The sequence below is a fragment of the Salvia splendens genome, chromosome 21 (genome assembly GCF_004379255.2).
Source record: "Salvia splendens isolate huo1 chromosome 21, SspV2, whole genome shotgun sequence".
Lineage (NCBI taxonomy): Eukaryota > Viridiplantae > Streptophyta > Magnoliopsida > Lamiales > Lamiaceae > Salvia > Salvia splendens.
This window is the reverse complement of record NC_056052.1, coordinates 26200478-26216591: the sequence shown is the minus strand read 5'-3', so window position 1 is coordinate 26216591 and position 16114 is coordinate 26200478. Positions and strand designations below refer to the sequence as shown.

General features: G+C 38.2%; 2 protein-coding genes across 3 annotated transcripts; one reads left to right on the top strand and one right to left on the bottom strand.

Moving 5' to 3' along the window:
- Positions 1-2944: 2944 nt before the first annotated feature.
- On the bottom strand, positions 2945-6464 carry LOC121785099 (phospholipase A(1) LCAT3-like). The gene is made up of 11 exons (XM_042183452.1): positions 6133-6464; positions 5539-5630; positions 5198-5325; positions 4908-5043; positions 4685-4736; positions 4482-4582; positions 4143-4322; positions 3737-3894; positions 3529-3583; positions 3337-3390; positions 2945-3250 (listed from the first exon to the last, which is right to left on the bottom strand). The coding sequence occupies exons 1-11, from the start codon at positions 6350-6352 to the stop codon at positions 3059-3061; spliced, it is 1368 nt and encodes a 455-aa protein (XP_042039386.1). The 5' UTR covers positions 6353-6464; the 3' UTR covers positions 2945-3058.
- Positions 6465-8287: 1823 nt separating this feature from the next.
- LOC121783201 (cytochrome c-type biogenesis protein CcmE homolog, mitochondrial-like) lies at positions 8288-15775 on the top strand. 2 transcript variants are annotated; one of them, XM_042181200.1, is made up of 2 exons: positions 8288-8420; positions 14844-15775. In XM_042181200.1, exons 1-2 carry the CDS (start codon positions 8328-8330, stop codon positions 15510-15512), a joined length of 762 nt encoding a protein of 253 aa, XP_042037134.1. In that variant the 5' UTR covers positions 8288-8327; the 3' UTR covers positions 15513-15775. The 2 variants fall into 2 exon arrangements, 1 of the variants encoding a protein (XP_042037134.1); XR_006046554.1 differs by having other exon boundaries at positions 8307-8420; positions 14830-14972.
- The last annotated feature ends 339 nt before the right edge of the window (positions 15776-16114 follow it).

The following is a 16114-nucleotide window of genomic DNA, read 5'->3' as shown; positions in this document are numbered from 1 at the left end:
GTGTCGCCTACTCGTGCATGGCCTATTTGCACGAGGATATTACTTTTGTTAGAAGATTTTGCATGAACTTTAGCCATGATTTTAATACTATTTTTCAAGCTTTTATTAAAGCATCATGTTTCTAAATGATTTTAATTAAAGATTTGCTTTTAGTGAAAAACCGTGGCCAAGATAAATTTGTCCTATTTTGAAAAAAAATGACGTGTGAGTGAGTTGATAAGATACTATTTGTAGTAGAAGAAAACAAATTAGTGTTCTTGAACTTATAAAATCATCACATGTAAACATGCAAAGCCAAAACAAGTCTTGTTCTTGAAACCCTAAAAGTAGAAGTCGTGTGCATATATATGTATATATATATATATATAGATGTATTCATTTCCTTTTTTTATATTCCCTCCTTTTTCCTTCTTAATATCAGCCATTAGATTAGAGAAATGGACGGTCAAGATCAACATTAGGTAATTAATCCCGTGTTGCATTATTTGTCCTATTTTGTGCATTATGAGGGTACAATAGTAATCTAATAATGGCTGGAAACCGCTACGAATAATGCACCACATGGTCACGAGTAATGCATATAATTGCCTATATAATGCACAATATGTGAACTGCAATGCATACGAACAAGATGTGCTGTGTTATGATGTTTGACACACGTTTTTTGTTTCCCCTAAGGGTTTAATAAGCTTAGGGGCTAGGGTATAGTACGTAGACATGTATGTAATCTTCACATGGTAACGAGTAATGGATATAATTGACTATATAATGCACAATTTGTGAACTGCAATGCATACGAACAAGATGTGCTGTGTTATGATGTTTGACACACGTTTCTTGTTTCCCCTAAGGGTTTAATAAGCTTAGGGGCTAGGGTATAGTACGTACGCATTAATAACAAATTATAAAACGATACGAATAATTCACCAAATTGTCACGAGTAATGAATGTTATTAACTATATAATGCACAATATGTGAACTGCAATGCATACGAATAAGATGTACCATGTTATGATGTTTGACACACGTTTCTTGTTTCCCCTAAGGGTTTAATAAGCTTAGGGGCTAGTGTATAGTACGTAGATATTACTAAATGCACGTATGTACTCTTCAATCCGTTGATTAACCCATATACACAATACCTCTAATAATGCATAATATACTGAGATAATGACAATTAACAGCTACATAATGCACTACCTAAACCAAATAATGCACATACGTATATTCCAATAACAACAATTTGTTAGTAATGTCTACGTACTATACCCTAGCCCCTAAGCTTATTAAACCCTTAGGGGAAACAAGAAACGTGTGTCAAACATCATAACATGGTACATCTTATTCGTATGCATTGCAGTTCACATATTGTGCATTATATAGTTAATAACATCCATTACTCGTGACAATTTGGTGAATTATTCGTATCGTTTTATAATTTGTTATTAATGCGTACGTACTATACCCTAGCCCCTAAGCTTATTAAACCCTTAGGGGAAACAAGAAACGTGTGTCAAACATCATAACACATCACATCTTGTTCGTATGCATTGCAGTTCACAAATTGTGCATTATATAGTCAATTATATCCATTACTCGTTACCATGTGAAAATTACATACGTGTCTACGTACTATACCCTAGCCCCTAAGCTTATTAAACCCTTAGGGGAAACAAGAAACGTGTGTCCAAACATCATAACATGGTACATCTTATTCGTATGCATTGCAGTTCACATATTGTGCATTATATAGTCAATTATATGCATTACTCGTGACCATGTGGTGCATTATTCGCAGATACCAAAATGTGGCAGTTACTTTTCCGTCAAATGTCAATAATAACCCTGTAATGCATACAACCACCTTCTATAATGCAACACGGAACCAGTTTTATAGAATCAATCTGATCCGTTGATGCCTTAGATCTAACGCGTAATATTAAGAAGGAAAAATGATCTAAGATGTGAAAAGGAGAATAACGCTCCCATATATATATATATATATATGTGTGTAGATTTATTAATTATTTCTATTTATGGCTTAATAGTACTTGTTTGGTGCATGCATTTATTGAATTCTTCGTAGCAGTGAGTTGCGAACGCATAATAAATTGAAGATGCGAACTCAAATTTAAAGGCGAAAATCCTTAACTTGGTCTTCAATGATTCAAATTAAGAGAAAAAAACCCATCAAATTGATTAGAGCTACGAAAACGACATCATTGCAAGTATACCTAGATGATAATGTTTAATTTCACTAAAAATCAATCTCATAGGACAATTGCAATGTTATGAAATTGACCAAAAGTCAACCAAAATTGTTATATATATACAGACTAAATGATAATTTCCCTTTGTAATTTAACACATACCAAGGGTAAAAATGAGACCCTTACTTATTGTTATGTTGGAGTAGTATTGCAGCATTTTGATCGCGTATCTAGTTAATTAATATACCCTAATTTCCTTAATAAATGTTATATTGTTCATCAAAATAAAATAAAATGACTATTTTGTTGTTCATAGGATCTATAACTTGCAGCAACTCTTTTTTCTTGTATATTTCATCAAATAAGATCTATTATGTTTCAAAAACTGCGATTCTCATTCTCCTATAAGCTAGGAAAAAGGACGTGTGCAAAAATTTATTCTTATCATGCCTATATAGTCTCAATTTCGAGTTCCGAATTCCGATACAATAAAAAAAAACCAAAAATTCGGTGATGCTATCCCGACCGGGATTTAAAAAAAAAAACTGGGTAGGAGCTTAAGCCCCTCGCTTTTATTGAACCCGCCACTGGCTGGGATCTCCGCGAAACACTACATACTTCTTGATTTCATTGTCGTCAATACATATCACGTGCATTCGGTATTTTTTGATGTAACGTCTAAAAAGGGGCATGAGGCCCTTAGGAAGGGAGTTTGGGAGATGGAAGTTTTATGTTACACATAGCAAATTAGTATGTTTACGTTACACAGTAAATTATTATTGTTATACATATAAGATTTATTTGGAGAAAGAGAGAGATTATCAAATTTAGAGTATGATGGCTTTAATTACTTGCAAGATTGGTTTGAAAATACTAAATCTGCATGCACCACTTTTGAGGTTTTGGACTTCCTTGACTTCACTTCTTCTGTAGAAACCCCCAACCATTTCTTGATGAGGTTATACACATTCTCGTCGCATAATAGTCCCCGGTGAGTCGCACACACCCCAACTCGTTCCACTGCTTCAAAATTATCCGCCTGCACAGAGCAGAGGACGCGTTTTGGTAACTAGAAATGTGCAAGAATTGTCGAAATGGAAAATGGAACGGAAGAAGATATCGTACCACTGCTGATTCAGAGGGGACGGTTCCATCTCCGTCTACATAGGTGTATTCCGGCTGAAACAGTTGGAAAAACACAGAGGGTGAGAGAAGATACGCGACTCTTAAACTTGACATCCACGCGAAAAAAATGTAAAACTTAATTAGACTATAGATCGAACATAAGAGACGACTGAAAGAAGTGTGTCTGCTTACCGTTGAGTGACATATCTCAGAAAGATCGTTGATGGGAGAAGATTCTGAGCCATAGCTGCAGAAGGGAGAGGTTATGTGAACAAAAGCAATTCGTAAAAAGGGACTTATATTTATGTGTTAAAAACGCGAGCTAAATGTAAAAGATCGTATGAAATGGAACGAGACAATGTGTGTGAGGATAGTAAAGTTGTGATGTTCGGGTACCTACCAAACATCAAAGGGTGTTTCAAAAGATGTTCCGTATATGTTGTAAAACAAAACACCAGCGGGGATTACAGTTTTATTAAGAAGTTCCCGAGTGTCAGCAGCCCATTCGAGAATGGCAAAGTTGAAAGGGAGAGGTACTGTATCTCCGTCATAGTCTAGCTGCAGAATGAAAGGAAACAAGAGAAGGCACGCGTTTGAGCATAAGAGTTGTGAATATGCAGGAATCTGTATGCAACAACGAGGACAGGGCAACGAAAGTAGCAAAAATCGAGTAGAAGAGAACAAAATAATTTGGATGTTAAATTCTGTAACTGAAAATCTTGGTTGTAAAGGAAAATGACAAGATTCATAATCCTAATTGAAGTTATGTTATGTAAAACTAGTTATGATAAGACAAAAGCAAGTACCTCGTTGTTTTTCAAAGCTTCTGCGAAAAGAGAGACACATTCGTTGCAGCCATAAGATTCCTGTGTGACTGTAGCTTCTCCATCACTCGAGTTCGATCTCCATACGAGAACCTCAGGTTCTTTCTTCCAATTGAAACCGGGATTTGGCAACATCTCATAAACAGATGGGCACTCTACCAGCTACGTGCATATGAATCCGAAAAAGGTCATGTAGAATGATGAGAGAAAGCGAAGAATCATAAGACAACTTAAAAAATATCACAATTTTCAAATCGTGCAAAAGGAATGGTCGCGAGGGCTGTTAATTATATAAGTAGAATTGTATAATTAGGATACTACCAGTTGATGCATTGACCATCTTGATACGAAAAAGAAGCTTTCGAAACCATCAACGAACTGCATTCCAGTAAGTATAGAGTCGTTGATGCATCCTGGTGCACCTGATTAAAGCAGTATGTTCCGTTTCTATGCCTTGCACTTTTTATCTCGGGAAAATTGCATACTTAAACGAAGCACGATACGAAGTGCAGCAAAAAGATTACCTTGGAAAGGAGTGGCAATGGTAATCCATTTATTAACATATTTGGAGAACACCTGCAGTTTGAAGGAAATTACCAAATCAAGCCTCCATTTGTAATGAAACAAAAGCATGTCTTATACAGAAACAGAGAATCTATAAATGAATCGAAGAGTTAGTATAGGCTAAGATATGCAGAGAAAAATGTACATTTTAATCTTGGGATTTTCAGGATGAATAGAACATACATCACTATGAAGAGATATGAAGCACGAGACGAGCAATCCACCCATTGAATGCGAAATCAAGTTAACTTTCCTTCCACCCGAAGCTTTATAAGCTGTCACCAGTCTCTCTTTAAGACCATCCATTATCTGACCAATTCTGCATCCACACAACAAATAAGTACCAATTTCACCTAGACAACGTCGTATATGTATCTATACCAATAACGGCATATGAATATTCATCTAAATGTGAATCCACTGATTATAAAAACACATCATTGGAGGAAATTAGCATGTAAATGATGGTCTACCTATTGCTTTGTCGAAAATCGTATCCATATCCGAACAATGTGGTGCCTTTCTCATACCCACATCCAACAAGCATCTCAATCATGTCATGAAAATGGTACAAATCGGATACATGAAGACACTTTACAAACTGGAGAGCAAGACAAGAAACAAACACAACACACACATCAGTGAATTAAGCTGACAAAGATACTCAAACACAATCAAATTCAGAGCAAAATGGAAATAGCTAAGTAACAGAAGTAAGTAAATTCAAACAGAATAAAAATCAAATCTTTCGTATGTAAGTTACAGACATAAAAAAAATTAAAAATGACAAAAAAAAAAGAAAAAAAAAGCTTACGGTTGAAGGGTCCAAAATATCAATGGCATAAAGCCCATAATCATCTTGAGGCACTACTATTTCACTGTCATCATCCAATGATTCTGTATACCCTGCACATTTTTTTTAAAAAAAAGACATAAAACAAACATTAAAATCCAATCTTTTTTGTACAAAGACTATAAAACCTTCACACTACTCAAACAAAAAAAACACCCGGATACTAATGAACCTAATAAAGACATAAAACAAACATGAAAATGTAACTTTTTTTTCAAGAAAACAAACTATAAAACCTTCACACTCAAATTAAAAAACACCCAGAAAGTAACAAATCTTTAAAGAAATACTCCAAAACAAACATCAAAAATGCAATCTTTTTTCAAGAAAAGAATAAAATCTTCACACATCTCAAACTAAAAAACACCCTGAAAGTTAGGAACCTAACAAAAGACATAAAACAAACATGTTTTCAAGAAAAAGTAACTATAAAACCTTCACACTCAAATTAAAAAAACCCAGAAAGTAACAAACATAAAAGTGTAATCTTTTATCAAGAAAAGTAAGCATAGAACCTTCACACACAAACTGAAAAACACCCAGAAATTAAAGAACCTGTTTCAGGATTGTAAATGGACCACAGCTTCCTCCTGAACTCCAAATCAGCTAAAAGGATCCGGACCCAAACCCGGGTCTCGGACCCGGTTTTCTTGGATTTTGAGTTGAGAATTGAGCCGGCTATGCCCGACACCAACAGAACCGGGTCGCGGTCGGCGACGCTGGCGGAATCCGAGCTCCGGGATCCATGGAAGCAGCTGCGGAAGCCTCGGAACATTGCGACCCGGATAGGTATTCGGGTCGGGTTAGGAGATAGTTGGAGGCTGATAAAAATGGAGGCTGCTAGAATGGGCAGTTGGAAGAGCTCATTTACTCAGTTAGCACGTTTCTTTTTATCCTCTTTTTTTTTTTTGCTTTTCCAAAAAAATTAAATAGATTGCCATTTCTTGAAGAAACTGGACTTTGTTTTGGAGTTATGTTGACTTTGATTTACACGTGGAGACTTTATTTAACACTAGAATAATGTGGAGATCGGAGTTATGAAATACAAGTGTATTACTACTATATTGTACTAGTAAATATAGCAAACGGTTTCAAAAATATCTATTAGTGTTTCTATAGGGGTAACTTGCCTTCAAATTCATAAACGTTTGTTAAATTTTAATTTTGCATGTCACATTGAAAATATGCTTGCAAATTGACATGCAAGAAATAATGCATTGGAAATATTAAATCAGATAAATATGAATAAGGTGAGTATAATAAATTAAATGATATTATTCGTATAATATAGTATGATGTAGTGTGGTTGACTATGTAAAGTCATTTTAATTGATATAGTAACACTATCAAATACTATCAAACGTAAGTGACATTAACAACAAAATAAATCTTGAATTTTGTTATAAAAACAACACAAATTAATAATTCAATAGTTTATAATAAAAATAAATAAATTTAATATGCAAATCAACAATTTAACAAAAGTTATACACACTAATGGAGTACCCCTTTTCTTATCCATTTGCACATCAATTTGACAATCCTATTAATGAAATGAAGCCCAAGGTTCTTGAATTTTCCTTAATCAAGAATTATCCACATTTTATAACATGAGTTTGGGGACCACAGTTTAAGTGTCAAAATTTGCAGCTTAAACTTGTCATTTTCTTCATGTGAATCATGGACTAGAAACCTCCAACAGTGGATATTGAAAACGAGCTTTATTTTTAATTAATGTGTGTAGATATAACTATAGTTTTAGATCACCAACTCCCACCATATTTCTTTTCCTTAATTCTCGAGAACTCATAAATTTAAAACTTCTGGACTATGAAAAATAGAATAAAAATAGAATATTCGTGAAAAGATATCAGCATCGACTATAATATGGAGTTTTTTAAGTTTATTTGTTAATGACTAGGACCATAAATACGTGAACAACAGAACAATAATCATCTCTATATTTATAGGGTTTGTTCGTAGAATTCCATCTCTAGACGTGTTATTTACCATTCTAAATATGCGCGCTAAGAGTGTTCGGTTTGCAAGATTGTATCCGGAATTAAATGTATAGTGTGTTTGGTTCATGAGATTCAACCCCACAATTCAATTCTAGATGAATAATCATAGGATAATTAGTCATAACTAACCCCCTATGACTAAAATAATTTCACAACTCAATCATAGATTGTATCTTGGTATTATTTTATCTTGAAAACTGAACACCACCTAAATATATAAATTATCAAATACTACATAAGTAATTTCTTCCTCCGCATTTAAACGGTTCATATTTATTTTTTATATGCCCGCTATTAATTTTCATTTAATTTTATTATTTTTAATAAATAAATTTTATATTCCATTAACTTATTTTATTATAAAATAAATATATAAAAATATGATACCGTTCCACAAACTTTTTCTAACTATATTTATTCATATAGATGAAGTATACGTTATGGAATGCAAGTCTTCAAATCCTAATAAATTTCATTTTTCAGAAATAATTTATTTGATTATTAAATTGGGCTTTTGCAAGCAGGCCCAGTTTAGAGAGCAGGACTTGGGCCGGACAATTTGATAATTTATTTATTTTAGTGAAAATCATTAAGCTGTACTATTTGGATTGGGAGTTTTACATTGATGCATTTGCAAAAGCCCAAGCCCAAACCCAAATTGAGCTCTGAAATTTGCTCAGCAGTTGAATTTCCCAGTTTGCTCTCAATCTCCACACATCCGCGATCGAAATGGCGGCGAGAAATGCTTTACTCAAGCACCTCAGAGTGAACGCCACCGCTTTGCCGCAGCTCCGAAACTTTCAGAAAATCGATCCGTCTAAGGTGAAGTTTATTTCGTGGTTATTTTGTTTTTTTATATTTCGTGGTTATTTTTGTTTTTTTATTTCATTTAGTGTAATTAATTTGGGTCGAGAGCTGATAATCAGGTATGCCGCTTGGATGTGGAATTGTTGAGGTAGTTTTAATGATTTATTGGCTTAAGGATTGTCTGCTTTTTGAATATGATTAGTACTATTAAGCTGCAGATATTATGATGTTGGAAATAGGTAAAAGATTAGGTTTTGTGGTTTAGGGTTTGTAATTTCATAATTTGACAATGTGTATTGCAGTATTATTCGATAGGATAGGTTAAGGCACTGTCTGTATGTTCTGAAATTGAAGTATCAATAGAGGCTTTCGGCTATTTATGGTGGTGCATTCTGGGATCAGTTCTCTTTGTTACAATCATCTCATTGAAGATGATTTTAGTCAGTTGAAGCTTATCGGGTAGCGAATTCGTTTGTTATGCACTTATGCTTAACTTCATCTACTAGTTTAGGAATGATGGGCTATTGTATTGGATTTCTTGATTGAGAGATTGTATCTTTCTAAGTTGCTATAAGAAGTGCCTGTTTTAGCTTCTCTGACAATGCATGATGCCTTGAGATGTATCCAAATTTATAAGCTATTTAGAATTTGTGTCGTTTTTCTACAAAGTACAAACATATTGAACATTGTCAAAGACTGATCTACAACGGGAAACTCTGATAATAGAGACTAAGAATGTATCCACGGGGATCAATCTAAAAGCCAAAGGATTCATCTTCCTTGCATTGGTTTTGGTTAATCCTACTGCTTTCGAGTGGTTGAAATTGAGATGCATCTGAATTTTAGAGGAATTTTGTGGGTGCAGCCGCTAAATCAGCAGTTTCACATTTATCCCCATGAATAGCAGTAACACATTAAGTCAAAATTTAAGGCTGCTGTCATCTTCATGAGAAGTTCATGGTTCATGGAAACATGAACATCACATTGTTGGTGTAATAATGGAGTGCTCATTTCAGTTGGAAGAAGAAGAGAAGAAGAAGGAAGCTCGGCTTTGAGCTCGGCTTTGAGTTCGGCTTTGAGCCGAGAAGACAGTTGGTCTTGAGCCGAGAAGCAAAGGAGTTCGGTTTGTGTACCGAGAAAGGAGTTCGGTTTGTGAACCGAGAAGGGAGCTCGGTTGTGAGCCGAAGAGAGTGCTCGGTTGTGAGCCGAAAAGAAAGTTCGGTCTTGAGTCAAGAATAGAGTTCGTCTTGAGCCGAGAAAGAAGAAGCAACAGTTCGGTCTTGAACCGAGAAGGAAGTTCGGCCTAGAGAAACTAGCCGTTGGAGCAGCGGTTAGTTAGCCGAGATGTAGCGGTTATTCTTCTTGCTTTCTTGATTCTTCTTGTAGTTAGTTAGTAGCAGTTGCTACTTGATTGTAGAGCTTTAAATAGCTCAAAACCATGTACGTAGTGAGTAGTGAAAATCAATAAAGAGTTTTCAAGTTTTCTCTCCAAGATTACCATCTTCGATACTCTAAGTGTGAGTGTGTGTTCTTCTGCATTGTGAGTTATCATACAACTGTGAGTGTGTGTGTGATTCACCTGAGTGTGTGAAAGTCTTGTGCGTATTGAATCCCAACAAGTGGCGCCGTCTGTGGGAAGGGGATATTGAAGCTGATTTGCAGAGGATCAAACGGTTTCATAGATGGCAGCAAGGCTTGATGCAGAAAAGTTCACAGGCAAGAATGATTATAGCCTGTGGAAGATGAAGATGAAGGCGGTCTTGATTCAACAAGGCTTGGCCGCAGTTCTTGCAAATACAGAAGAGAGAGGAAAGGCTCCAATGCTTGATGATAAAGCTCAGGCAAAGATGGAGGAGATGCAGCTCAAGGCACATTCTGCAGTGATTCTGTGCCTTGGAGATAAGGTCTTGAGGGAAGTTCAAGAAGCCAAGACTGCGGTGGAGATCTTGAACAGGTTAGATGAAGTTTACCTGGCAAAATCTTTGGCTAACCGGCTGTATCTCAAGAAGAGGCTCTATGCCTATAGTTTTTCTGGTGAAAAATCTATCATAGAGCAGTTGGAGGAGTTCAATAAGATCATTGATGATCTGGGCTCTGTGGATGTTAAAATTTCAGATGAAGACAAGGCCATTCTTACATTGAATGCCTTGCCTAGCTCGTATGACCAGTTGAGTGATGCAATTATCTATGGCAGAGATAAGCCTATCACCTATGCAGAAGTCTACTCGGCCTTGATGGCTAAGGAACTCCAGAAGACTACCAGCAGAGGCTCTGCAAGCTCCAATGTTCAAGCTGCAGAGGCCTTGAATGTGAAGAAGTTCAAAAAGCAGAACTTCAAGAAAAAGTTTGAGGGCTCTAAACCCTCAAGTTCTGATGCTCAGAAGGAAACCAGAGCATGTTTTTGGTGCAAGAAACCAGGGCACTTGAAGAAGGACTGCCATGCCTGGAAGAGAAAACTAGCCTCTGAGGGCCACAACACTTCTGATTGTGTAGAGAGTACTGATCCCCCTGCTCAACTCATGAATGTCAGTGATAATGGGATCAGTCACAGGTGGATAATGGACTCAGGGTGCAGCTTCCATATGTGCCCCAACAAATCTTGGTTTCATGATCTTCAGGAAGCATCAGGGACTGTAGTTCTTGGAAATAACCATGTGTGTCAGATCAAAGGGATAGGGAAAGTGAAGCTAAGTTTGCAAGATGGCTCTATAAAGATCCTAACTGGGGTGAGGTATATTCCGGAAGTGAAAAGAAATCTCATCTCATTGGGAATGCTGGAGGAGAAAGGGTTCACCATATTGATGAGTCAGGGAAAGATGCTTGTGAAATCTGGGAATGCAGTGATGATGGAGGCTGACAGAGAGCACATTCTCTATTATCTGAAGGCTAAGGCTGTTGATGGAGAAAGCAATGCAGTGTCAGATGATTCCATAATGCTATGGCACAAGAGATTGGGCCATCCAGCAGAAGGAAGCTTGAAAGAACTCATCAAGAAGGGCCTGATCTCTGGAGATTTCAACAAGATGGACCCCTGTGAGCAGTGTATACTTGGAAAAGCAAAGAAGGCACCCTATCCTACAGGTATTCACTCTTCTACAGCCCCATTAGACTACATACATAGTGATCTCTGGGGCCCTTCACCTGTAAGCTCAATTGGTGGTGGGAAATACTACCTTGCTATTATTGATGACTACACTAGGAAACTGTGGGTGTACATACTGAAAGAAAAATCAGAGACATTCACAAAATTCAAGATATGGTGTAAAGAGGTGGAGCTAGAGAAGGGAAGGAGTGTTAAATGCCTAAGAACTGACAATGGCTTGGAATTCTTGTCTACTGAGTTTGATCTGTTTTGCAAAGAGAAGGGTATGAAGAGGCACCGCACTGTTCCTGGTAACCCCCAGCAAAATGGTGTTGTGGAGAGGATGAATAGGACTATCCTAGAGAGAGTAAGGTGCTTGTTACTCAGTTCTGGTCTGAGCAACAGATTTTGGGGAGAGGCTGTGTATACAGCAGCCTATCTCATCAATAAGTGTCCATCTACTGCCCTTAAGTCTGAGACTCCTGATTACATGTGGTATGGAGCCCATAGTGACTACTCAAAATACAAGGTGTTTGGGTGCGCAGCCTATGCTCATGCTAGGCAAAGTAAGCTTGAGGCTAGGGCTCTGAAATGCATATTGCTGGGGTATCAGAGGGGTGTTAAGGGGTATAGGCTCTGGTGCATTGAGCCTGGTAGGCAGAAGGTGGTGGTGAGTAGGGATGTTGTGTTCTTGGAGGATCAGATGCCATACTTAAAAAGGAAGCTGGACTCCAATGAAGTTGAGAGTGATTTCCTCAAGGTGGAGCCAGTGGGACTTTGCCAAGGAGCAGGTGGAGCCTCTGACTCAGAAAGTGAGTCTGAACCAGAGGATGATGGTGCTCTAGCTCGAGGTAGAAAAAATGATGAGCCTACAGCAGATTCTGCCAGAGAGTACCAGATAGCAAGAGATAGAGGCAGAAGAAATACAAGACCACCTGAAAGGTTTTCTGATGTGGTCTACTATGCACTTTGTGCTGCTGAGAGCATTGATATTGCAGATCCTCTCACATATAAAGAAGCCATGAAGAGTAAAGACAGAGAAAGGTGGATTGAAGCCATGAATGAGGAAATGGAATCTTTACTCAAGAACAAAACATGGATTTTGGTGGATAAATCCAGACTGACTACAGATGGAAAAGAAAGGAGGCTGATCAGTTGTAAGTGGTTGTTTAAGAAAAAGATTGAGACCACTGATAAAGATAGAATCAGATTCAAGGCAAGGCTGGTGGCTAGGGGCTTCACACAGCAAGAAGGAATTGATTTCAATGAAGTATTTGCTCCAGTTGTTAAGCACACTTTGATTAGGATCTTGTTGGCAGTTGTGAACCAGCTAGACTGGGAGCTACAACAGCTTGATGTGAAGACAGCCTTCCTCAATGGGGATCTAGAGGAGACTATCTTTATGGAACAGCCAGAGGGCTATGTGAAGACTGGAGAAGAAGGCAAGGTGTGCCTGTTACAGAAAAGTCTTTATGGACTTAAGCAAAGTCCTAGACAGTGGAATAAGAAGTTTGATGCACAGATGAAGAAGATTGGCTTCTCCAAGTCAGAATATGATGATTGTATTTACATCAAGAAGGCAGGCAGGACTCCCATTGCCTACCTATTACTCTATGTGGATGATATGCTACTTGCAGGCCCTTCTATGACAGAAATTCAGAAAGTTAAACAAGATCTGAAGTCGAGCTTTGAAATGAAGGATCTAGGAGAGTCAAGGAAGATCCTAGGCATACATATTCAGAGAGATAGAGGCTGCAAGAAGCTGTGGATGCTGCAAACTGATTATATTGACAAAGTTATGCAGAGATTCAGAATGGAGAATGCTAAACCTGCCTCAACACCCTTGTCCCAGAGTTTCAGATTATCAAAGGAACAAGCTCCTAAAACTAAGCAAGAGGCTGATGAGATGGAGGCTATCCCTTATGCTAGTGTTGTTGGGAGTATCATGTACACTATGATTTGTACAAGACCAGATCTTGCTCATGCTATCTCAGTGACTAGCAGATACATGGCAGACCCGGGGAAGGAGCATTGGAATGCTCTTAAATGGATATTGAGGTACATGAAGTCAACTAAGGACTGGGGGGTTGTGTTCAATGGCTGGGAAGGTGGATCTGAGGAGGTTGTGCAGGGGTATTGTGATGCAGACTATGCTGCAAATCTGGACACCAGAAAGTCTCAAACAGGTTATTTGTTCACCATGTTTGGAACTGTGATCAGTTGGAAATCAGGTCTGCAGAGTGTAGTTGCTCTCTCAACTACAGAATCAGAGTATATAGCTCTCACTGCAGCTGTACAGGAGAGCTTTTGGATCCAGGGAGTGATTTCTGATTTTGGTTTTGACCAAGAAACAATGGTGATTCATTGTGACAGCAGCTCAGCTATATGCTTGGCTAAACATCCGGGTTTCCATGAAAGGAGCAAGCATATAGACATAAAGTTGCACTTTATTAGAGATGAGATTGAAAGGGGAAGGGTGAAGGTGGTTAAGATTAACACCTTGCACAATCCGGCAGATATGCTAACTAAATCTCTAAGTAGAGACAAGTTTGATCATTGCAAGAAGTTGATCAATGTTTGTGCGAGAACTGAGATGAGCCCTCAGGTGGAGAATTGTAATAATGGAGTGCTCATTTCAGTTGGAAGAAGAAGAGAAGAAGAAGGAAGCTCGGCTTTGAGCTCGGCTTTGAGTTCGGCTTTGAGCCGAGAAGACAGTTGGTCTTGAGCCGAGAAGCAAAGGAGTTCGGTTTGTGTACCGAGAAAGGAGTTCGGTTTGTGAACCGAGAAGGGAGCTCGGTTGTGAGCCGAAGAGAGTGCTCGGTTGTGAGCCGAAAAGAAAGTTCGGTCTTGAGTCAAGAATAGAGTTCGTCTTGAGCCGAGAAAGAAGAAGCAACAGTTCGGTCTTGAACCGAGAAGGAAGTTCGGCCTAGAGAAACTAGCCGTTGGAGCAGCGGTTAGTTAGCCGAGATGTAGCGGTTATTCTTCTTGCTTTCTTGATTCTTCTTGTAGTTAGTTAGTAGCAGTTGCTACTTGATTGTAGAGCTTTAAATAGCTCAAAACCATGTACGTAGTGAGTAGTGAAAATCAATAAAGAGTTTTCAAGTTTTCTCTCCAAGATTACCATCTTCGATACTCTAAGTGTGAGTGTGTGTTCTTCTGCATTGTGAGTTATCATACAACTGTGAGTGTGTGTGTGATTCACCTGAGTGTGTGAAAGTCTTGTGCGTATTGAATCCCAACAGTTGGAATTCTGGTTTCACATTCTATTCTATTCTATTCATACATTTTTCTTCATTATTGGATGACTTTGATTCAATTCGACTAGTGACGTTGGTGATACAGTTTGATTATTGCAGGTTACTCCAACCATCTTCTTCAACCACCCCCAACGCCCAACTCTCCGGTTTCTATCGACCCGTCCCAGCCGCTCCACCCGATCCAAAAAGCCTGACATCGGAGCCCGAGCCCGGCAGCTCCAGAACCGCCGACTCTGGACCTACGCCCTCACCATCAGCTGCATTGCCGGATTCATAGTCATCGTGCTCAACCAATTTCAGGACCAATTGGTCTTCTACGTCACTCCCACGGAAGCCCTAGACAAGCACACCTCCGATCCAAAGAAATCCAAGTTCCGCCTCGGCGGCCTTGTGCTCGAGAACAGCGTCGCGCAGATTCCATCGTCGCCCGAGATCCAGTTCGTCATCACGGACCTCATCACCGACATTCTGGTCAAGTACGAGGGCAGCCTGCCTGATCTCTTCCGCGAGGGGCACTCTGCGGTGGTCGAGGGGTTCATCAGGCCGCTCGACGAGGAAATGAAGAAGAAGGAGGAGGCGCTGCTGAAGAACACTAGCAAATTTGGGGTTTCTGAGAAGGCGAGGACCTTGGAGTGCTACTTCGCGGCGACAGAAGTTTTGGCAAAGCACGACGAGAAGTATATGCCGGCTGAGGTTGCCAATGCTATTGAGAAGAACAAGAAGTTTATCGAGGAGAATGGGAAAAATACTGCTAGTGTGAAGTCGTGATGAAATCACTCTTTCTGGTAATGCTTTTTGATTAAATTTTTGCTTGGAAATGGAGTATGATTTTTACATATTGGATATAGAATGAGAGAGCGAGAGTAGACAAATTGAGGTTGAGGCGGGTGTGTACTTTTTATGTAATAAGATTATAATAGTGGTACTAATTGAAAAACAGTTGGCTTCATTGTCACAACAATTTTTTGGGTTTCAAGGGAAGTAATGAATAAACGGATAAAAATCGGCCCAAATTCGGTCGATTATGATGATGAAGCGTGTTCTGTTAATAAAACTTTCTCCGATCATTCATTATTATATACTACAACCTTCTTTTAAAAGTAGTAAACGAAACTTCTTTTAACGTATAATCATTAAAGTTAGAGAGATATAGATATAAAAAATAATTGAAGTATTTTTAATAATTTAATATGTGAAGAAGGTTTTTTGAAATAAAAAGTTTATAATTTTAAAGAACGGATCGAAATGGAAATAGTTTCTTTTTAAAGAATGGATAATATTCACATCGCACAATTTTTGGCAACAATATTGGTAGTGGTGAGGTAATTTTTTGGCAACAATATTGGTAGTGGAAAAGTAAATTATTTCAT